Genomic DNA, 25,342 nt, shown 5'->3' with positions numbered 1-25,342 from the left:
AAAAAAAAAATGAAATTACTTTCCATACAACCTAATATATTCCACTAAACACTTTAGGAATGAATTAGAATGCAGATTACGTATTCAGCTACTGTTGTCATCCTTACTGTCAGCACTCAATTCAATTGTGATTGACGCCTAGAATTCAATCCCTACGACCATTTATTAAAACCTTTTGAAAAGTCTACCCAGGCATGTGCAAGCTGTCATTGATGCAAAAAAGAGGGGGACCATCATCACATTAATTTATGCTTGGGCACTCTCGGCGTCCGTACCATATGTGCTCGGTCTGAAATATATAGTCGTTTCTTTCATCTGTAATCCCACTGGAAATTTTTATATTTAAATATTTCGAAAGCCGTTAATCAAGACTCTCAGAAAATGCTTTATTTATTTTAATATTCAAGTGAAAGATATTGTGCCTTTTGAGTAATAATAGATTTAAAAATATTTATTTTTTATGAAGAATAATTTGCTTTATACCTTTTAGGTGAAAGGAAAAAGTTTATTTTGTGTAATGCCAAACCTGATTCTAATATAATATGTATAATCACTATATTTATAATCGGTAATATATCTAGTAGTAGTCTTCAAAATTACTTAAGGTATAAAAAATCATCATGTTTTAAACACTCAAAGAAAAGGTGTCCATTTTCAAAATCCACCACACGTTAATAAGATTAAATGAAAAAAGAGTTATAATTATTGCAAATAATATTTCATTAAAAGATTAGTTATTAGATAAATATTAAAATATATTTTTATATCAATAAATTTAAAGAAATATTCTATTTAATTATAATTCCCTAATATTTAATATTTTTATAGCATTTTAATAATTAAGATTGAATGAAAAAAAAATGTAAACAATGCAAATATGTCATTTAACGATTAGTAATTAGATAAATATTAAAATATAATGTTTATAAATTTCGGAAAACGATTACCTTTGAATATAACTTTCTAATATTGCACAGTTTTTTAACATTTTAATAACTGATTACAAAAAAAAAAAAAATTACTAAGAGCTGTTCAGATCAATTGCTTGGAAGACATAACTCCTTTGAAAGTTGCATTTAATATCTCTACTTATTTATATTAAATTTATAAAGTTTTACTAAATGCAAGGCATAAAATAAACCTAATAACTCAAAATGAAATTTCTTGTTATGAGAAAGATCATTTGTATATGAAAAATTAAAAAAAAGCATTTTCAGTTCGTATCATTTTTATATAAAAATATTTATGGTAAATAGAAATTTTCCAGTGGATATTGAAAGCCTCTCCTCGAATATCCTTCTTCACAGAAATAAATGAAATGCGAAGGCACACTTTGATGATGGCTAATGGCTTTAAACGGAGTGGAGAGAAATTCTATAAATTTTCTTGGTGAACGTATATTTATGTATCTTTGAAAGCTTATACGGACCATAAGCGAGGAAAGATGGCTGAAGGAAAAGTAGTTATAAATTTGAGGATGAATTCGGAAGAGAAATAAAATGTGCGACTAGCTGAACTCTATAGGGTTAAAAAGTAGTTTTATTTAGATCGATCAATAAAGCTTGTCTGGGAATACAAATTTCCAAGTGTAAATATATATTTTTTTAAATTGTATTTGTATGTAGTAAAATGACTTTAAAATTCTCTTCAATTGTATTATAGATTTTAATATTTTTGGTCGAGAAATGGAAAGCTGTTGCATTACAGAAATTTGTAAAGAAATGAAACAAAACTTAGTTTCATTTCGGTGTCTAAAGTACTCCAATTCACGTAGCAGTAGAGTTTAAATACAAAATATCTATCATGATTTGAATTCGTATTAAGTTACTATTCTATTATCGTTATTTAGTTTTTATTTTTAACTTTTCCATTTTAGCTACAAATGCAATTATTTTGAGTCTCGATTAAACTTGGAGCTAAAATACCTTAAAAAATAAAGTTGGGGATCGGCGTCAGAATCGAGGTGAATGATGTGTATGGAATTTAATCGAAAGAAACTCCTTCATCAGTGAATCGCGAAAGAGATATTTTTAAACAAGAAAATTAATCCTAATTTTTCATATATTTTTTTAAAATTTTTAATTGATTAGTATCTTATTTAATCAGTAGATGACAGCACAATATTTCTACGCCATAGCAGTTTCATGAGATCTTTTCGAAACATACAGATAAAGTTTTAATTTTACTTACAGAAAAAAGTAAATTTTTTTATCCTTTATCGAGTAATTAAACACTTTTCCGTTTACGAAAAATTTATATTATATAAAACGCTAATACGTACGTATGTATCAATAAAGCCGATGATATTTCTTTTCTCACGTTGGCAACAGTTTTCATTTTTAATTGATAGGCTTCGGCGCGCAAAAGCACGTAGTAAGCATCATATGGCTAATCTGTATTATATAAAGCGCTAATACGTTTTAATTGATAGGCTTCGGCGCGCAAGAGCACGTAGTGAGCATCATATGTCTAATCGGGTGAATTCTCACCGAATTATCAAAAAAATTCTCACAAAATTATGTTCATCGAAGCCAATGCTTTACATCCGGCGTTCAGTACTATTTCATATTGTTTTACAACACATGGTTTGAGCCCTCTGGTGGGAAAGACTTTAAAACAAAACTTACAACAGTTACTTTTCTCAACAACTGAAATTTAGAATAGTGTGATTAAGAAAAATATGTGAACTGTTTGCAATTTCAAATTAATATTGAAATGCACAGGTTTAGAATTTTCTACAGTGAAAAGTTTTCGGAACTTCAGTGTTCAAAAAAGTATACAAAAGCTAGACGTTAAGAACGTATCCAATGAGCGAGCAAAGCGAGCATCGGATTGCGAAGCAATCCGAAATGAACTGCGAAAGCAGTTCCGGGAGTTGGCGAGCGCCAGCGAGCAGGGGGCGAAGCCTCCTAGTACTATAATATTCCTTGAAAAGTTCCACATGAGTTCCTTTTCTTTACATATTTTTGAGAGATTAGGAAACATACTAACGCAACGCATTAATATTGAAAAATAGCTTCGTTATAATAGCTTAATTTTCTAAATCTTAAAATGTGTCTTAATCTTTAAAGGTTTCTTAAAGGATTTTTTTGTTTAAAAACAATTTTATCACGGCAATATCTTCTTACTGACCAGTAAAGTTCAGCAACTTCTTTAGAAAAAATGTAAAACTTATACTCTATATATTTATTTACTTAACATACGACGGGTACTGAAGAAAATAACTGAGTTAATAACACACTGCCTTCCCTCCTTCTTCCTTTCTAATGTTTGAACGTAGTGTTGCGTTTCTCTTACTCTTATTCTGTTTCATCTGTTAAATCGTTATGGCAAATTGTAAAGAAAAAGAGCTTGTGTTTGTAATGTTGTCTTCTGTTAAAAAAAATCGACAACTGACGAAGCATACCAAATGCTTCAACAGTCTTTTGAAGAGGATGCTTTGAGCCACACCCCTGTTTTCGAGAGGATAGGGCATTTTAAACTTGGTGAGATGAGTTTTGAATGCTCGTTCTGAGCAACCTTCAACATTTTGAAACAACAAAAAAGTTAAAATATCCATTAAAAAAATTTACGATTATCACACTTCCAGGATAGGCCAAATTTCAGAAGTGACAGGCGTGAACTGGAATTCGTTCAAAGGGATTTTTATTGTAGGTTTGCAAATAAGACGCCTTTCCGCTAAATTTGTTCCGCGTCTTCTCTCGCAGCATCATGTATATGTATAATCTGTTTGTTGTAAACACCTCTAATGCGTGAATGCATTTTTCTTTCTTGGCGAAAGGAAGGATAGCCAACTCGCCGTGCAACAATTTTCAAAGTCTAAAATCTATGTGATACCAAATCCAAAAGTAATCTTAAAATTTCAATTTTGTATCTTGATACCAGCGAGGATTTCAAAGCAGACTTAGAAGACTACGTTTAAGAAAGTTTGCCCGTAATTACAACTTAATCTTTTTCATATTTTTTTTATTTATTCATTTATTTATTTTTTTTTTTTGCAAAAGTTTGGTGAATACAGCTTATGTCAAATATCCCATGCTTTCTAGATCAAATAAGGCAGCTTGGAAATTTTAAACTGCGTGCTTGATACCTAAACACGCAAGATAACACCATTTTTCTTAAACAATATTCTGCCTTTATACAAAACACATTTTAATGCCAAAAACATTTAGAAGAAATCGTATGATCGCTATAAAAAAATTTATACTCAATTCAAACTGTAGTTGATGTCAGCAGCAAATCGACACAGTAAAAGTGTTGTTATTAAATGTAGGAATCTTCAGACATTGCTTCTTTTTGATAACCTGCGTACGTTTATGTTTGTTTCAACAAACATCACCAAATTGATTTGTTCTCTACTTTTATAAATAGCATTAGGTTTTTCAACCATTCCTTGGTACCAACAGAGCTAGAAGATCTTGGATGGCGATTTCAAGTCTTCAAAAAATCTTCACCAAAACAGTATTTTACCATTGGGAATAATATTTAAGCACAATTTTCATTTGCAACTCCTAAAGTTTCTAAAGTTCTCATATGTGATTCGAGTTTATCATTTAAAGATGTCATAGAAACTTCTTATTTTTATGCACAGAAATTCCTTGGCGTATCCTATTTAAGAATCATCTCAACTGAAGCGAGCTTTCCACTGTTTTGTCATAATTGGCTCTCTGGTGGAAAACTTACAGCAATTTCCCGAGCGCGAGATCTAGAAACAATGACTAGAATGAAATATCAAAACTTGTTTTCTGTGCTACGTCGCCATCTATCTGAATACGCTCGATCTGACTACAAACTGGCGACCAATCATTGATATTACCAGAAAATTGTGCGAACTCTAATTTCAGTAGATAAAATTTTATTTTATCGCTAGTTTCAGATAATAGTGATTTTTCACTTACTTCTACTACGGTAAATTATGCCTAGATTTTCGGTAAATGCAGCTTATATTCTTCTTTCTCCTTCTTTATGCAATCTTTCCTTTTCTTTTTCTCGACTCCCTCTTTCTGTTTCAGTTCTGCGACAGCCGTAATTAAAACAAACATGATGAAGTTAGAATTCTTTTTGTACTTATCATTGTTAAAAATTACATTCGTTAAGTAATTCTTTTTTGTTTTTTTATTCTTTTTTTTTGGTCCTATGTTTTCACCAATTTTTTTCTGCAACCAGCAACAAATCGTCTTTTTCAAAACTTTAACAGCAGCAAACATTATAAAAAAAATAAGTAATGTTTTCTTGCATGCCAAAAAACTTAAAATCAAATCAAGCTAAATAATTAAGGGACAACCAATCAAGCGTTAAAACTTCAAAACTTTTTTTTGACCCGGAAAAAAAATCATGGAACAAGGCTGTCTTCTTTTTATTTATTTTCAAAAGTATAAACAGTCGATCACATGAATCGATTGACTGCTTTCACAATTCATGCTTATTAACACTTGAATAAATTAAATAAATGATCTTCAGTTCATCATTTTTAGCAGATGATCCGTCAGTTCCCATTGTTCGTATTTTACATACCTTGTCCCGTGCAACTTTTTTCCTGTTACTGAGAATGAAGAAAATCTAAAAGGGAGGCGTTTTGATGCTTAGAGTTCCGAACGATATCATAGTTAAGGAATTTAATAGAAGTTTCAAACAGCAGGAAAAAAAAAGACTAGACAAGTGAGTTGCATCTAATGGAGAGTTGTATAAATAAGGCTAAAACTGTTTATTTTGTTGCGAAAATAAAGATATTTCGTATATAAATTTTAATAACCATTCTTTTCCAAACCTTTCTTTTTAAAAAAGGGACAAAATACATGTGGCAAGATCGTGAACTTTGAATAAATAATTGTATTCGGGGAAAAAGAAGTTGGAAAAAATGTCTTCTAAGAGTTTGAGAGACCAAGATTTTTTAGCATAGAATGAATACACAAAAAATTCCAAAGGAAAATTCAACTTAAAATTTTGTAAATGACTTAAAACTTAAATTGTCCACAGTGGCCCTATTGGTTAGCACGGTACTTGTAATGCAGTGAATGCAAAAATGTTAAGTTCCTGTAAGTTCGACCCTAAGAGCCGCGATGGTTCAGTGGTTAAGGTACTAAACAGCCCTTGTAAAGGACAGGGATTCGATTTTATGTGGCGGCTGGAAGCAAGCCCATCGTGCTACAGATCGATGGGCGCTTGCTGGTCAGGGAAGTAGCGACTGCTTGTGTGCAATGCTGACCATAGTGGCACAATTATGCCGCCGGTCATGAAATTATGAATCCTTAATCTCACGACCCCCTTAGCTCACAAAGAAGTGATGCAGCAATGTTTCGATTTTACTTAAATCAAAGTTGCTAGAGTCGGGATAGCCTGGTTGGTAGGGCACTGGATCCATGTCCAAGAGTTCGTGGGTTCGATCCCAGTCGGCCGAAGACTCCTCTTGTAGTAAATGGTAACTGTTGCACGTTAAATCGGTCGAGTCACAAAATCCTCCATGTTCCCATAACAAATCAATACCTCTTTGCACCTATACCTCTTTGCACCTATACCTCTTTGCATCTACTTTGCACTGTTCCAAGAGTTTCCTTGTCTTTTGAATTGGTTCAAAAATTACAAGACAACAGAGTTGAACATTAGTAGTCGTAAATCCAAAATTGGGCCGGCTGTTCAACGACGGATATAAAAAAAAAATCAAAGTTTCATGTTTTTTTTTTATTCATTCCTAATGTTCGAAGGTGAAGTTAAAGCAGGTAATAGGAAGAGGATATTGCGACTTTCTTGCGTAAGCGTGGGGGGAGATTAGTGATTGACTTACTTTTGTTGAATAGAAGTGAGTCTTAAGTTGCCAAAACGTAATATTTAAAAAGTCCATTATTCTAGAGATAATTTTTAAATAGCTATCAACTTATTGATGGTCAAGTTGTTAAGGTTGTTGAACAGCTTTGAAAACCAATTATAAGGTTGTACCACCTTATAAATTTAGTTAATAAATCGAGTTTAGAAATTAATAGTAAGTTTGTATTCCTTTACTTTGCTTCCTGCTGATAAAATTCCAGTTGAACCATATCGCTGAATATCCTCCAAAGGAATTTTCCAAAGTAAACCACAAATTTCTTGCTCATACTTCCATTTTCTGAAATTTTAATACAAAATAATAATAATACTAATTGATATAAATTAATATAAAAATATTCAATATTAATAATAATAACTATAGTAATAATTAATATTAATAAAAATCAATAATAGTTAGCAATAACATTGATAATAATATTTAACAATTAACAATAATAATAATTAATAACAGTAATAATTAATATTAAAATTTTAAAAAAAAACTAAATACTTTTAAAAAATTCAATAATGACTTTTAAAAAACTGTAATTAATTTTTCCGTATGTAGGGAAAAAAAGCAGGTTTGCATACGTTTTATTTATTCCCATCACTTACTACTTTCTTAACCTCATTCATAACGGCATTCCACTTCGATTTATTGATGCCACTGAACAGAGCACCGCGTAAAAAAGTGATCACGTAGCATGTCGGTAGACTGATGTTAAGATATTTGTAGATATGAGGTGATGTTTGGAAACTTTGCAAGCATTATAAATAAAAATGCAATTTGGGATATTTCCAAAATATGTCAGTAATTTTTATTCATTATGATAAATTTTAAATCAACTTTTGATACATTACAGTTTTTACACTTATACTTAAATTCTCGTCTCGTGTAGTTTGCACTGCAAGCAACGCATTATTAATTTTGATTTTTTTTTCTACTATCTATAATCGAAGGAAAATATTTTTCTTACTTACGAAACATATTAAGCGTATTCAGAATATACTTTTGATAGTATTAATCCATTATAAGTCAAAGAGATATTTTGTTAATACCATAGAGTCAATATAGGTTGTGGACCAGTAGCAGTTTAAATAAGATTGGACCAGTTATGTTGATGTTTAGGTCAATATGGGTTAAAGGCCACTAGCAGTTTGAAGAAGATTGGATCAGTTATGTTAATAGGTTAAGGTCAATATAGGTTAAGGGCCAGTAACAGTTTGAAGAAGATTGGACTAGTTATGTTAATAGATTAAGGTCAATATAGATTAAGGGTCAATGGTAGTTTGAAGAACATTGGACCAGTAATCAAACGATATCACGCTGACGCCGGCTAAAAGCGACGCTCGTGCACGCAGGGCATCCCGTGGATACAGACTAAATACGGCTCTCGTAACGAAAGGGTTACATGTTTGTTGCGACTATATTATGTATGGTGATTAAGTACAGTGGTAACAAACTTGGAGGAGAAGGCATATCATAAGAATTGAGTATATCATAAGAATCACATAGCAGCTGGTCCGAAATGTTATCGTTCGCCACTAGGGGCGCTTTCTTTTTATTGCTCGTGGGCCTTTGAGCTGGGAAAAATATAGATTTATGTTATCATAATTTCATGTTTTTATTTTCTTATGATTAATGTTTAAAATTTCAATCAATTTGCAATCAGAAATAAGATCATTTGAGTAGAATTGAGCATTTGATATTTGAGTAAGATGATTTGGTACTAACTTGGCGAGCTATTCAAGTTAGTTGCGATATTATTTAATAACGATAAAACAATGATTAATGAGAATTCACTGAGAAAACAGTTACTTTTAACACAATTTTCAAAACTTATTATAAGAAAACATAAAATAAAGAAAATTTGCATAAATAAATGCAACAACAGTAAGGCATACGAACAGGGAGTTCATATTAGGGTAGCGTCTCAAACGATATAAGATAAAAATTTCCGGCTATGGGTTGATATGCAATTCTTATATTTTATGGTGTGCCCTACCTCCTGCAGTTTTGTAATCGTTAAACTGAATCACCCAGTGTAGAGATAATTTTTTTTTTTATTTCGTCGCTAGTTGATTTGTGATGCACAATGCGCAAAAAAATGGACCACTCTGAATAAATTTTGATCAACTGATCAGATCATCACGTTCTATCAAATTTAATGGTTATAGGAAGTGACCTCAAATATGCTAATTAATTACTCCCGACGGTATTTTAAGTTACGGAGTTAGAGACCAAAACACACTTTCTCTGAATAACAAACCATTTTTTTCGACAGATTCGGATTTTTGATTCCAAAATGTAGGGAGTAATCGTAATCTGGGAAATTTTTGCACACAATTATAAAATTTGTTCAGCCGAAGATAATTTAATGCAAATCATAACATTTAATAAGTATTTATTATTTTCTTTTATTATTTTATTCAATAAAAGTCGAAAATGTTTTGACTAGTAAGGTACAAATTTTTTGTATATCATTTTAAAGAATAAAATTTTATACGGCAGAATACAAAAATTGAGCGAAATAGGCTAAATAGTTTCTGTTATAGTTTCTGCTATAGTTCTAGTTTAAGTTATTCAGGGTGGTGCATTTCCTGCGCACTGTATATTTATTTAAAACTAGTTCTAAAATAATTAATGAAATTAAAATAAGGTGTTTTATCTAGATGCTTTTTTTATTAATTTTTAAGAAAAATTGATTATACCTTGAATCATAATGTGAGGCAAATTAGCTACAATCCAATTAAACCATTTACGATAAAAAATGATAAAGTGAAATCATGCACAATAATATGGTAAATCTTAGCACCATATTAAATTTACGCTTAACACAGTTAGCTTTGCACAATATTGCGGTTCAACACACTTAAACATTTTAAACAATGCAATTTGGAAAGATTTAGAATTAATATACTTTGCTGTTGAAATTATTACGAACTGCTGTTGAACACACTTAAGACGCACTTTACTTATAAGTTAAGGTAGATATATCATTTTGATGTATCTACCATAGAAAGATATTTCTTCAAACCCGAGACAAATATTTGGGCCGCAAATAAAATCTGGTAGTTTTTACTGATTTCATTTTTATTGATTTTTAGGAAAAATTAAAACTAAATATTAAAATTAAAATGTATTTAAAGTAGTTTAAAAATAATTTATTAAAAAAATGCAAATTTGACTATATTTGTAATTATAACTTTATAAAAATAAAACTACCAACACTTACTTATACATAATCCAGCTAGCTACGCAAACAACAAGTAGGATAAATGCTAATACACCAGTGAAAATTTCTCTAATGTGACCTGTTTGATAAAAAAAAATTTATAAAATAAACAAAATTCTTAATTAAAAATCACTGAATATATCAGATTAATAACAGTAGCCGTGAGTCAAAATATTGCAACCTACAAATTATGCATATTTTTTCTTCATTTAATCAATATTAAAATGTATTTATACTATAAATTTTTAAAAATCAAAGACAAAAATATTTTCTAAAATGCAAGAAATTATTTAGAGTGAAAAATTTTTGTGTCTACGAGGCTTTACGCTGAAAAGTCGCAAAACTCAAAAGAAATTACTTAGAATCCCAAGTTTTTGACCAAATTTTATTGAATAAAACTTTTCTTTCAAATTTAAATTTCCAATTAGCTATCAACTAAATTTTTTTTAATTATGAATACTTAGAAGTCCTTAAAAGTAAACCTAAAAATATCACCTATAAATGTTTAAATCTTATTTCTGTAATTTTATAATTTTATAACCAGAACATATTTTACAGATAGTGATCTTTTACATATTTCATCAAAGTAATTTTTATTTCTAATAACCACAACACTTTGATCCCTTAATTATCTTATAAATCTTATCAAAGTAATTTTTTATTATTTTGCGTTTACGACTTAAAATTCTAACTTAAATTTCAGAGAATTACATTGAAGAAAAAAGTACAGTCAAAATGAACAGAATATGGTTTAATTTATCGTTTTTCTGACTCTTTCGGAACACCAAAAAGTTTGGTAATTTTTCTGGAGCGTAATGATTTTGGCAAAATTAACGCAAAAATATGGTTCTTTAAAAAATGTGCTCATTTTATTATGATACCTAAGAACATGAACTAAAAAACCACTTTTTCGGTTAAATTTACTTTTCAGTTTCGTATTTTTTACTAATTGTGTGATAATAAGAACTGTAGTTTTGAAAACCAGAATTTTTGGTAAACTGTTACCTTAATGAACGAAAAAATTACCAACTGTTTAAAATTTAAAAAATAAATAGTAAAATTATAAATAGCTTTAAAGAATATTTTGTTTTTTTTTAATTATAATTTTACAATTTATAAAATTAGTGAATTGTAGTTTAAACTTTCTCTATAATATCTTCATAATTTATTGCTCAATGCATAAATATTTTTTTCGTGAAAAAGAAAGGATTTATGAAGTTGTTTTAATAGCAATTTGAACATTAATTTAAAAACAAAACATATTTTTTTAACAATAATAACATAATATTATAATAATATAACATAATAACTAATAAAATATAATAACTGTACATAATTTTATAGATATTCATTTAAGTTAAAATATTTTTTAACTCTTACATAAATTTATTTATAACGTCTCTAAAACATCCATTAAATATGTCAACTCCTAATCACTCAGCCCTAGTCAAATATAACCTTCACCTCATCTTATACGTGATTTGATTATAAAGACTTTTAACCAGATCGTAACTGTGACTGAGTTGTTTTTAGGCTTTTATAAGCTTGCACTTAAAATACATATAATTTTAATATTATTAGATAAATTAATATTCAGATGTTATTAGCTTCAAATGTGATAAGTAATTTTTTAGCAAATCTTACTATGTAATTAACATATTAAACTTATACATATATTTATTTCTTTTTAAAAATTTAGAAATATGTTACTTGTTCAATTTCTCTTAGGTGACTTCATCGATATGTTTGAAATTAAAATGTAAACTAATTATGCGCTAAATAAATGATAGCAAATGAATGCTACATTTTCTAAAGAAAATTAATAGTTAAGATTTCATTTCAAGAAGTACAATAATTTTTTAATAATCTATTATAAACTCATGAAAATCTTAATAAAATTTGGGCCATAAAATTTTAAAAACAATTAATGCTGATTTTGAGATAAAATGCTGAAAGTTTTTTTAAAAAAAATATTTTGATATTTATTTATTTATTTTATTGTGAACTACAAATATTTAACTAGCATGTAAAAATTTCAGAAAAAATTATCTTTAGAGAACAGTTGATAAAGGTAATGCTAGTATTAGTTATATAGGTATTACATTTAATTTAAATTCAACTTGCACAAGTATTTTTATTATTTATATTTTTTAGTCTATTTCTTTTAACTAAAGGCATTCTTCTTTTAAAATTTTATGAAAACTATGTGCGTAAACTTTTTTATGTCAACGTGTATTTTTGAAATCTTTTTAAGTGACATTTGCTTATTCTTCCTAATTCGTGACCCAAATAGATAAATAAAAAAATTTGTTTTTAAAATTTTATGGCCCAAGCAACTTTTTTTAGTTGGATATAATTAAAAGCGAATCTTATTTCATTATTATAATTGTTATTGCCTAGCATTTTCTTTTTTTAGTTTACATAAAATATTTTTTTTATGCATAACTAACGCACAAAAAATTAGTTTCCTAGCATAAAAAAATAATAATTTTAATGCTTTCTTTAAGCTATTTATTTATGCCAAAAATGAGATTATTACTTGGTGGATCATAGCATCCTTTTCCATTGAAACCGCACGGAGGTTCATCTAAAGGTGCTTCCCAATGTATATCGACATCCAATAAAGTGAACACCTAGTAAAGTAAAACAAAAGTAAGCAAATACTGCATTATAACGTGCAAATTTGAATACGTTGTTTGTTCCAAAAGTGGCAGATTTTATGGCCTTGTCATACCACCTTCCTGTCATGTCTTGGTGAGGAATTGTTGATCCTTATCATTTATTTACTTTGTCCAAAAGTCGAATTAGCACGTGGCTAGAGCTAAGCTACAGTAATAGTAACCAGGTAACCGATAGCCAAGTACGGTCATAAGATGAGAGTGTGATTTTTACCCCATTGAAAATACTTAAAGTGACGACAATTTGTTTAATGATGGTAAAATAAGTTATACTGTTGAGAAAGCTAACACTCTTAAACGCTATTTTTCTTCCTAAATTCGGAATTGTACCTCTGAAGCAACATTAATAGTAACTAGGTGCGACCATAAAATGGCCTAGGTCGGTTATAAGTCTTCAACCTGTATCTCTCTCCTAGCGACAGTTTTTTCAAATGCAGTCTATTTTTTGCTTAAATAAACACGTTTATAAACGTTATATATGAAAGGGGCCTACAAAAATATTGCTACCAACTTCTAGGGTAGTTAGAAAGATAATCAATGATTAAAACTGCATAGGAACCAATGTCAGAAAATGTTGTCATACGTCACTAAGGGGGCATCCCTATTATGAATTGTTTCTAAACAGTTCATAATAGGAAAGCACCATTAGGTGACATTTCCAAGTATAGGTTCTTCTGCAGTGTTAATTATGATGAAGAGCCGGAATTCCCCTATTTCGTAGTACATTGGATTGTTATACTATTATGTATTTTAAAATATATTGAATGCTTTATTTAACTGAAGATAACAAGTGTTTTAGTTTTTACTAGATAAAAAAATCAATACTGTACACAAGAATGATAAAAAGAAAATTTAGTTACCATCCTAGTCCTGTAATGTGTAATATTTTATTATCAGTCATAACAGCTGCCTGAGAACACTCTTTTATAAAACGTTGATAGTAAATAGTAGAGCGAGTTTTAATTTATGATTGGTTCAGTATAGTTGATGTATTTTTATGCTTCCTTAATTAGTGTTTCCAATTGCCCTCATAAACCAGATAAAATGTCTAATTTATTTTAAACGAACTTTTATTCAGTATCATTTTAAAAAAAGGGATCGTGAGGAGAATTTAAATTAAGCGTGATGAATATTTTGAAAGGGATGCAGTGAAAGCATGAAAGTTTTGCATTAATTACTGTGCTGATTGAAAATATAATTAAATTAAATTTAGTGAACCTATTTCAGCAGCTCTGAAACTATTTTAATATTCTAATTTTAAGTTCAGCAAAATAGCCTTAAGGGATAGGGTTAAAAATAAATATTAATTCAAAATATTATTGAATATTTCTTTTTTGACAATACACTGTTAGAAATTTCTCGGAAAAAATGGTTATATAAGAATTTACTTAATGGTTGCTTATTTAATGGTTGTATATTTCAGCAATAACTCTTATAAGGAAAACGATGGTTTTAGTTTCTATTGTAAAAATATGATTTTAATAATCTAATCTTTCAAAAACTCCTGACAATCGAGATGAATTATTTTTTTAAAAATCAAATAATGTTTTTAGTAACTAATATCTAAAATGTGAGAAATAATCCTTTTTGAGTATATTAAATAAACAAACCTCATTGTATTTTATAAACATTATAATTATAGATCTTGATGTAATTTATAAATGTCTAATACGACATATACTCATATATGTATTAGAAATTTGGACAATGCGCAAAAAGATGAAATTGCTCTAAGAAAGTTGGAGCGGTGGATAATAAGAGCTATTTTTGAAGGAATACGAGTTGATGGCTTATGGAACAAACGCTTAAATTTAGAACGTTACTGTGTCTGCAAAGAACCTGATGTCATCAAATACATAAAAATCCAAAGAATTAAATGAATTGACTATGTTATCAATATAAACAGCGAACGTCCAACATAAAAAATATTCTTAAGCAGGCCCTCAGGAACTCGAGCTAAGGGCCGATCCAACCTCAGATAGATTGAGCGTCTAGAAAAGAATCTCGTCATTGTAAAAGTAATTAGTTGGAAGACCATGGCCGAAAAAAGAGAGGCCTGGGAGAAGGTACCAGGAAGAAGAGCAGGGCCTGACCAGGGCTGTCGTGAGACTGGATAAGTAGAAGATAGATCTTGAACTCATATTTTTCGATTAAGTGAGAAGAAATGTCTAACGAGACCTAACCATGTACCAGTCAAAGGGGAGTGAGTACTAAATGAAAAATTGCTGGGGTAGCTGCAAAAGTGGATAAAATCAAGTTTTTTTTCCTCATTTTTACTATATTTAACACAGGGGAGGGTAGCCTAAAGCGGGTAGGTCGCCTAAAGTGGGTAGGCATTCGTATCCCGCCGCATGGCGCGCAAGCGCCGATATCTAAGTATGCCGTGATTACCCGAATACTCACGAGTTTCAATCAGTCCCAGCGGAGCAGAAGTAAAGCGACATGGCGTAACCAAGCACAAAATAAAAAAATTAATAAATTTATTAAAAAAACTCAAGATATGTAACTTGTGGCTAGTCGAAAGTCGGCTTATTTTTTTATTGTCAATATTATTATATTATTCTAACACTATTCCCCTATAAACTACGATGTTCAGTTATTTTAAATTTTTATTTTATTTAAGGTAATAACTTTTTTAGTAAAAAATATGATTTTGGGCAAAGCGGGTAGGGCAAAACGAGTAGATACCCGCTTTGCCCTATCCTCAAAGCGGGTATATGAATCTCACAAATATATTGAGACCCTTGAATATGCTAGAAAAAATAATGTAATTTCTGTATCGTTGCCTCCTCATACAACTCATCGCATGCAACCTCTGGACCGTTGCGTTTATGGACCGTTCAAAACTTACTTTGAACAAGAAGTTTCTACTTTTCAACGAAGTCCTGTAGGTAGAATAATTACTCAGTACGACATAGCTTCACTTGTTGGAAAAGCATATTCAAAAGCAGCTAGTGCACAAAATGCTGTTCAAGGATTTAAATCCTCAGGAATATGGTCCACGAACCGATACATATTTAGTGATGCTGACTTTTGGCCAGCTAGTCTGACAGACAGGGCTGAAGTTATTGAAAACACCAACGATAGCCCATCGCAGATCCAATCTACTGATGCTGGTCGTCTTTCTAATAATTCTGATTGCTCTACTTCTACATCTGTATTTGAAAACGTGGATCACAATTACTCTCAAGCTTCAAGGATTTCGCTACGACGCACAAGCGGAGAAACTTCGTATAATCTAGCTGTTGAAGATGATCCTTCATGTTCTACGACAACTAGTGACAATTCATTTCAGCCAGTAGAAGAGCCATTGACACCTCATTTGAAGCCTTTGGATATTAGACCGCTACCAAAACCTTCTCCGAACAAAACTAGTCGTAAAAGTAAAACTCAAAGAGCTGAAGTATTAACAAGTTCACCATTTAAAAACATGCAAATAGAAAAGGAAGAAAAGAAAAAACGTCTTAGTAACAATGCTGCTGTTCAAAAAAATTAAAAAAATCTTCCTTCGACAAGTAAACCAAGTAAAACTAAAAAACAAAGAGCTTCATAGAAAAAAATTGTAAAAGAGTATTTTTGTCTTGTTTGTGGGGGACCTTATGAGGACCCACCGCTAGAAGATTGGATTGAATGTGGAGATTGTAAAGACTGGGCTCATNTTATTTTTTCTATTGTCAATATTATTATATTATTCGAGCACTATTCCCCTATAAACTGCGATGTTCAACTTTAAATTTTTTTTTTTATTTAAGGTTATAATTTTTTTAGTAAAAGATATGCTTTTGGGCAAAGCGGGTCGGGCAAAACGGGTAGATACCCGCTTTGCCCTATCCGCAAAGCGGGTATATGAATCTCACAAATATATTGAATCTCACAAATATATATGAATCTCAAAAATATATTGAGGCCCTTGAATATGCTAGAAAAAATAATGTAATTTTTGTATCGCTGCCTCCTCATACAACTCATCGCATGCAACCTCTGGACCGTTGCGTTTATGGACCGTTCAAAACTTACTTTGAACAAGAAGTTTCTACTTTTCAACAAAGTCCTGTAGGTAGAATAATTACTCAGTACGACGTAGCTTCACTTGTTGGAAAAGCATATTCAAAAGCAGCTAGTGCACAAAATGCTGTTCAAGGATTTAAATCCTCAGGAATATGGTCCACGAACCGACACATATTTAGTGATGCTGACTTTTTGCCAGCTAGTCTGACAGACTGGGCTGAAGTTATTGAAAACACCAACGATAGCCCATCGCAGATCCAATCTACTGATGCTGGTCGTCTTTCTAATAATTCTGATTGCTCTACTTCTACATCTGTATTTGAAAACGTGGATCACAATTACTCTCAAGCTTCAAAGATTTCGCTACGACGCACAAGCGGAGAAACTTCGTATAATCCAGCTGTTGAAGATGATCCTTCATGTTCTACGACAACTAGTGACAATTCATTTCAGCCAGTAGAAGAGCCATTGACACCTTATGTGAAGCCTTTCGATATTATAGACCGCTACCAAAACCTACTCCGAACAAAACTAGTCGTAAAAATAAAACTCAAAGAGCTGAAGTCTTAACAAGTTCAGCATTTAAAAACATGCAAATAGAAAAGGAAGAAAAGAAAAAACGTCTTAGTAACAATGCTGCTGTTCAAAAAAATTAAAAAAATCTTCCTTCGACAAGTAAACCAGGTAAAACTAAAAAACAAAGAGCTTCAAAGAAAAAAATTGTAAAAGAGTATTTTTGTCTTGTTTGTGGGGGGCCTTATGAGGACCCACCGCTAGAAGATTGGATTGAATGTGGAGATTGTAAAGACTGGGCTCATGAAGCTTCTTACATAACTGATTCAGGAAGAGGGTCTTATTTTTGCGAACTATGTCAGGAATAACAAATCATAATTTGAGACTGATAAAATAAGTCTAAAATTGTTATTTAAATGTTATTTTTAACGTTTATTATACGTGTGATAAAGGTTTCATTATTAATGCTTACGAAAATTAATATGCGCTTGTATTTGTAAAATCTATGGTGCTTACCCGCTTTGCCCGAACGGCTTACCCGCTTTAGGCCCCTTGTAGGGCAAAGCGGGCTTTTTCAGTGTTTATTTTTTTGATAATAAATAATCATAAAATTTAAAATAACGCAATAATAATTTTTTATTTTAAAGTTCAAGATCTCTCTTAAGAAATAAAATCAAAAACCTTGCGATAAAAGTCCAAAAACTACAACTTTTGAGAGTTTATTGTTAACCTACCCGCTTTAGGCCACCCTCCCTTATACGTTGCTTCAATAACCACATGTATGATTATAAAAATAGCCTAAAAATTAAACTTTAAGTCACATCTCTTATGATTTCCAAGTTATGTCGACGATGACTATAGAACAAATACCAATGTATCAAAATATTTTAATTTTTCGGTATTTCATCAAGCAGTTTTGAAATTTCGAAATGGAACTTTTTTATTTTTTTAAAAAATTGGACCACCATTTTTTGAGACATCTTTGAATATTATATTATATGTGGTGCGGTTAAAATTCATGTGAATATTTTTATATTGGTAAATTGACTGTTGGTATAGTTTCATGAGTACATATTTTATTAGGATACATTTTAAACATTAATTAGCTTTTGAAATTGAGAAAAAGTAATCGTGTCGATAAAAGCATTTTCAATTTTTTAAATGACACTTTAGGCGCTTTACCTACCTTGTAAGTTTAATGTAAAATTTCAATTTTACTGAAGATTTTTAAATCTTATTCTACAGATTAATGGTAATTTAACAGGATCGATAAATTACTTGATTCAAAACTTCATTTGTTTCAAAAATGTAGAAATTAGAAATAACAGTTGAAAATTTTCAAGCTCTCAAAAATAGGCACCCATTTTCAAAACTATCCAGGCGTGAATAACAAGAGCTTAAAGTTTCTAACTAAATTGGAAAAATAAAAGTGAGAAAAAAAAAAGAAAAAAAAACACTGTATCCAAGAGAGAAAAAGATGAACATCTGAACAAGAAAAACCACGGTGATCTAAAAGGGCAAAATGATTTTTCCCGCTTTATGGAGAGGTGGTGAGAAACTGGAGTATTTTCTTATCTTCTTAGTTTCTCAACCCCTCTCAAACCACTGTGGTTTTTCTTGTCCTGATTTTCAACTTTTTCTTTCTTCATAACTGTGGTTTTTCTAGTTTTGTTTCTCACCTTTATTTTAACCTTTTTTCGCTTTCAACTTTACGTTTTATTTTTCAAATCGCTTTTGTTTCTTCAAGCAAGAAACAAACGTCCATCAAGTCTTGGAAATGGCAGCCTGTTTTTGAGCGCTTGAAACTTGTCTACTGTAATTTCCAATTGGTATATTTTTGAAGTGAATGAATTAATCAAGTAATCTCTTACCATTGCAGTTTCTTGGGACTATTAATTTAATGAATTGATTAATGTTTTTTACCGATTCACCTGTTCCACCATCATATTGAAATATGGCCATAGGCAGCATAAGATGAGAAAGATTCTTTCCACGTCCAATACCCTTTAGAGTTAGATTTGGTGGAGCTTGTTGCAAAGCGAGAACTGTGTAGTTGCCTTCGACGTCTCCATTAGTGTCAATATGCATCCATGCTCCAGTCACACCTGAGAAATAACAATTTTTCTATAATTATCACCCTGTATTATGCTATAATTGTAATGCTGATGAAAATGTATTACTTTTCAATATTATTATTTTTATTTATAAATTAATAAAATTATAAAATTATTCTATCATTACTTTCTTTAATTAGCTAATAAAATTAACAAAATTATTAATGTCATCAATTAAAATAAAATTTGACAGAGGAAAACAAAAAGAGTCACGGAGTCTGCGAGTATGATATTGTTTTGAGAAAACAACTTTAATGTTTACAAAAGTTTTCTTCAAAATACATCAATTAGGAGCATCATCAATTCATGTGTTCATGAAATTTTTAAAAAATTTTTTCCGGCTTTTTAAATCATGAAACATAACTTTCTTATTCGATTTTACAAATGTAATTGAACCTTTTGCAATTGAGTCTAGTATTTCATTTGCTTTCAAAATACTTCAATATATTTTCAGAAACAATATCCTACTATCATAAAAGGGCATTATAGGCTGCAAATTATTTCATGAATATTTTCCGTAACAATTGAAACTCTAGGTTCATCAGGCTCTAACTCTTTTTAAGTATTACTTTGTACACTCCATATTTTACACTTACCTACAGTCACGTAAAAATCCACGTGAACCTAAACCTGACAAACCTAAACAAATTTTTGAACCAAAACAAATCTTTGATAATATTATAATAATAACAGTCAGAATACAAATCGTAATTAATAATAACTGTCATAATACTGATTGAACAACATAGCTTAATGAATCATTTGAAATCTAAAAATAGAGCTTATGTTTCTAGAATGGATCATTTGGTTTTAAACTAATATTTTGACTTTTGACTTTGATACCTAACAGATCTCCCAACGAAATATATATATATNATATATTATTGAGAGAATTGGATTTTTGTTGAATTAAATTACAAGCTGGTTAATAATTTACAAATTACATTGAATTTCTACGACTCAAGGACTAAAACTCTAAGACTAAGAGAACATTAAAAAAAACATGGAAATAGAACCAATCTAAATATAAAAATTACTTCTATTTGTAAATTTTAAAAGCATGTAAAATAATATTATTCGGTTTTTAATTTCTCGTTAAATTCAAACTTAAAGGCCATGTTCCATTTTTGAATCATTGGCATGCAAGAGATAAGTTTGAGGACAATCTTCTCAATCAATGCATGCTCCCTATTAATTTGCAAATTAAAATTCTAGTTTTTTTAAAAAAATTCACTGTAATGTTATCTTCAAAATAATAATATGAAAGATTGATCTAAATAACACTCTCAGAAAAATGAGTTCAATTTTAATGACGTAATTCAAATGCACGATACAGCTCAAATTTGCTGCTAACTTAATAAAGGATTTCATTAATTAGTTCACCATATTTCAGTTGAAGTTGTACTTTAATATCGTAAATTCAAGTTCCAAGAAGTACGATTATATGGTTCTGTAATTTCCAACAGTCTATAATAGTCAAATGTAACAGCACCTTACTTACCACTCTCTCTATTTCTTTGCTATTACTGTGAGATAAATTCCAACTTGAAATGCTCGAAAGGCAAACTTTTAGTGCTTTATGAGTTTCTCATTAACCTTATTAGTACTTTATTCCAATAACTGTCAGGAGATAGAATTATAATTAGGCCTAATCAATAAGATCGCCGCAAACAGAAAAAAAAAGATCTAATAACGTTAAGAAATATAACTACGTGTATAAAAAGGAAAAAAATAAGCTTGTTCTTTATGACAAACTAAATTCTTGTAAAAAATGAAGACTCCTAACAACGAACGTGATTAGAAAGCCAAAAGAAGCTAAATTTAGCACAATTTATTGCTTTAATAGGAGAAGTCGTTTTCTAAAGACTCCTTTAGGCTCGAATATTCAATCAACTGTATTAATCACTGAGAATTTCTTTCGTCTATAGATATAAGCCAATGAAGATGGTTCGCAGAACTTCCACAAACTTTCCATTCGAGAATAAGTCTTTTGTCTATGAGAGTCCTTTCGAAGTATTATCGTAATAGTGGAATTAAATTAATCCTCAATAATTAACTTCCATTCAGTTATAATATTTTAATGATGGTTATTAAAATATATGTATTTCTAAGTTAATTATCAGAATTTTTTCTCCTTCTTTTTTTTATGCATATATATGTAAACATAAAATAATATGTTAAATTCTCTTCATCTATCCATGAAACTCCTTACAGTCTCATGGATGGATGATTAACAGCTTTTGTTATTTTATTCGTTTTCAATATATATACATGATTGACTATATATGTATGACCACTCTGAAATCAGAAACTAAAAAACATTTTCCAACACAATAAATAAAGCTAAAATAATTCAATTTATTTTAATATTTAATACTGTATTTTGATCTTTCCAGCGGCTTTACGTTATTAGGTTAAGCAAAGCACGGATTTATTAGCTTAATCCATTGAAATAAATATTTACTGCATTCATTTCGCTTTATGCTGTTACTCAAGATAAACCCATGAATTTACCACAATCAAGAGATTTTCTAAGGTACGTGTTCCTTTCTAGAGACAGTAAAAAACCTTTTTCACAGCAATATTACAGGTAGGAAATAAACTACTATTGTTATACATTGCCCTAATGTTTTTATATACGGAACCAATAACCTATTAAAGCTACACCAACTACTATAATACCAGTAGCTCCTATTACCAAAACTAATTAAGCATCATTGGCATCAATAAAGGTATGCCAATTTTTTTACACTCTCTTAATAAAAGTAGTACCATTTTTCTATTAATTTTGCTGTTTAGTTCACTGATTTTTTTACTTCAATTAGGATATTATTGTAAGGAAATTTTTTACAGTCTATTTAAGAGAATAAGTAATTTCCCTCCATTAACAATGCTTTTTAGTTCATACATCATTTTTTATTTTAATTGGAACTTATTACTAAGGTATAATAAACGTCATTGGCTTCAACAATAGTATGGATATTTTTTATGCTTCTCATGTACTACTTGTACCATTTCTCCACCAGTTTTGCTTTTTACTGCATGACTTATTTTTTTATTTCAAGTAATTTATATTACCAAAATTAATCAAAAATCATTAATGTCAATAATAGTATGATGTATTTTTGCGTTTTTTCTTAATGAATTAGTACTATTTCTTCGCTAATTTCTCCTTTCAATACATTAATTATTTATTTGTATTTCAAAAATCGTTGATTTCAAATTATTTAGTTTTACAGAGACACAAGGTTAAAGCATAACTGTAAAAAAAATGATTGTGTGGATTCATTAAAATTTAAAGAATACTAATTTGGTGATGTAGTCTGCTTATGCTACTATATTCACGTTAATCAGTGAGTTTATCTGATATTAACGAACGCGCAAAAAGTCTTTTTCTCTTTTTCTTAGTAAATGAGAGTTATAAGCTAGCAAACATCACTGCTGCAATCATTAAAATATTTCAAAAAAACAGAATCGTTTGGTTTTATTTCTGTCAATGACGGTCTTAACCCCCAAAAAATTCCTTTCTCAAACGTCTCTCAAAAAGGATGTAGCTAAAATTGTTTAACAAGTTTCTTTTAGATCTGCGTCTACAGTCGCTCTTCAAACCACTGTACCATTTTCAGAACGCCAGCGCAAATGGTTCTAAAGCTATTTAAAAATCATGTAAACGACCCAGAGAAGATTTCTAAATATCTTGTTTTCTGCAGGAAACTTGGAATGGTAGTGGCATCAAACAGAAAGGTTGGATCTAGTATATTTTATTCTATTTTAATGTCCGAAATGAGGGGAAAGTAGCTAAACATTAATAGTCGTTAAATGTAGTAAATTACGCCATAATTAGCTAAATTGATTGAAGAAAGCGATTAACACCATTAAAACGATTTTTATTCATATTTCATTCTTATGAAAAATTAATTAACCGATAAATAATAATTACACACAAAAATTATCCGTGTTTATAGGTTTAATTCTAATTAATATTACAAATATTTACTTTCAATGGATTATTCTCAACTGGTCAAATTTTTATAAGTTTCTCTTTTTCCTCAAGGAGTTACATTAAGAGATTTTTTACGTGATTTTAAATTTTAAAACTCTTTTTGAAATCAATACCTAAAACAAACACCTTTTTTTTAAAAAAAAATGTAGCTTTAAATGTTTATTTTCTAATAATTAGCATAAATTATAAAAAAAATCTTTTAAGCTGTTTTTAAAAAAAAAAATTTTTTTTTTAGTTTACTTCTCTTAGAAAAAAAATGCAATTACTTTTGAAAATGAGTTACGAAAATTCAATTTCAGTTTTAAAATGCAAATTACATTTTGAATTATACACATGAAATAGTAGAAGATGGTAACTTAAAATCTGTTGAGGATCTAATTCAGTTATAACATTTGATAAATTTTTATGGTGTTAAGTGAGTGTCCTATCATAATTTAAAGATCCCTTTTTCTGGAACCGCCCCGTATTTTTCACCTAGATCTTTTTCAAACCGTTCTTGTCCACTGCTACCAAAGACAGGGGGATTTAAAATCGTAAATAAAAGATATTCATTTTAAAATTCTTCTTAAGATGAAAGACTTAGTTTAGGAAAGTTTTAGACTTATGTCATACAAACGATGTATTATTATCCGGAAGATTAAAACACTACCGGCGCACTTGCAAAATGAGTATGAATCTGACACTCTCCACAATCTGAATCAAACAATTTTTCTGTCTCTTATGGAGACGAGTAACTATTTGCAGAAGTAAATGGCAACGCAATCTTTTTTGACTCAGCAAAAGAAAGTGAAAGTGACAAACTGAAAATGATTGCGCTTTTACACTTCTCATGCAGCTAAGATGGTAACAAAATACCTCTTTTTTGTAACAAAGCTCCAATAGCGGGATGCTAATTGAGCTGATATAAGAAATGGAGAGTATTTGAAATTTATATTATAATAATATAAATTATAATAATATAAATTATAATAATTTGTGAAATAAGAGAAACATTTCTGCATTTGTTTTGACAGTAAGTGAATTGAAAATCGCGATTTGCGAGTTGCAATTTTATGAAGTACGTTTAAGCAGTTGAAGAAAAAGACGTGGTAAAGTGAGAAAACTAATTATTGCGAGATATTTTTTTTCAAATGATACTGGATTTGTATATAAATATTTTACTCACATTGATCTAAAATTGAAAAAAATTAATATCAGTAAATCAATGAAGCAGAAAATAAATGTAAAATGAAATCTATGAATATTCGAATCAAGTAATCTCCAAATCATTGGAATAGTAAATTAATAAATCTATGAATGAGTTAAAAATGAAGCAAAGACTGTATTGATGATCGAGGGAATCTAGAAATGAGTATATAAGCAAACGAGGGAATCAATAAGTCACTCTTTCAGTAAGGAGAAGTATTACTCGTTCAGGGAAAATCAACAACTGGAATTGTCTGTGAATCGATGAATTAGATCGTGATTAAAAAACTAAATCTCTGAACTAGATTATGAATAAGTGGGTCAACAATTCATAGAATCAAGATATTCCAAAAAAAAAATCAATCAAAAACAAAAAAAATTGAGGTATTTAGCATTTTATAAAATTTTATATTATAAGTTACTAGGGGGCAAAGCCCCCTGTTCGCTACCGCTCACCAACCCCAATGATTGCTTCGCAATAATTGTTTTTTCTTGGCAGAAAACAGTTTTTCTACTAAAGTTAAAAATATTCACTTAACATCTATGTACTAAAAGGAATTCTGTTTACTTACGCTCTTGCGCCTCTACTTACCACTTCCAAATATTACTGTCTATTAGTATTATAAACATTTAGATCTCTTGGTGAACAGAAGTGATTTTTTTAATTATCATTTTTTTAAATAACCTTTATATTCTTAATGCATTATATTGTTCAAACAAATTTGATGAGTTCTCAACCATAATTTAAAATTTTCGCTAATAATAGCAGTACTGAAAAATAACTTTAAATTAGGGATACAAAAA

The 25,342-nt window shown here is 29.8% G+C and overlaps 1 protein-coding gene across 1 annotated transcript in view; it reads right to left on the bottom strand.

Moving 5' to 3' along the window:
• The window catches only part of LOC107446988 (receptor-type guanylate cyclase Gyc76C), a 213,709-nt gene that overhangs the window by 29,693 nt on the left and 158,674 nt on the right, over nt 1-25,342 (bottom strand). The window contains exons 7-10 of the mRNA XM_043041318.2: nt 19,160-19,341; nt 12,577-12,670; nt 10,038-10,116; nt 6,997-7,099 (exon numbers count right to left, since the gene is read on the bottom strand). Of these exons, the coding sequence (XP_042897252.1) occupies nt 6,997-7,099; nt 10,038-10,116; nt 12,577-12,670; nt 19,160-19,341 (458 nt within the window). The remainder of the gene's footprint in view (nt 1-6,996; nt 7,100-10,037; nt 10,117-12,576; nt 12,671-19,159; nt 19,342-25,342) is intronic.

Source organism: Parasteatoda tepidariorum, chromosome 1, assembly GCF_043381705.1.
Source record: "Parasteatoda tepidariorum isolate YZ-2023 chromosome 1, CAS_Ptep_4.0, whole genome shotgun sequence".
NCBI lineage: Eukaryota > Metazoa > Arthropoda > Arachnida > Araneae > Theridiidae > Parasteatoda > Parasteatoda tepidariorum.
The sequence above is the reverse complement of the archived record's forward strand: the minus strand, read 5'-3'. Positions and strand labels throughout refer to the sequence as shown.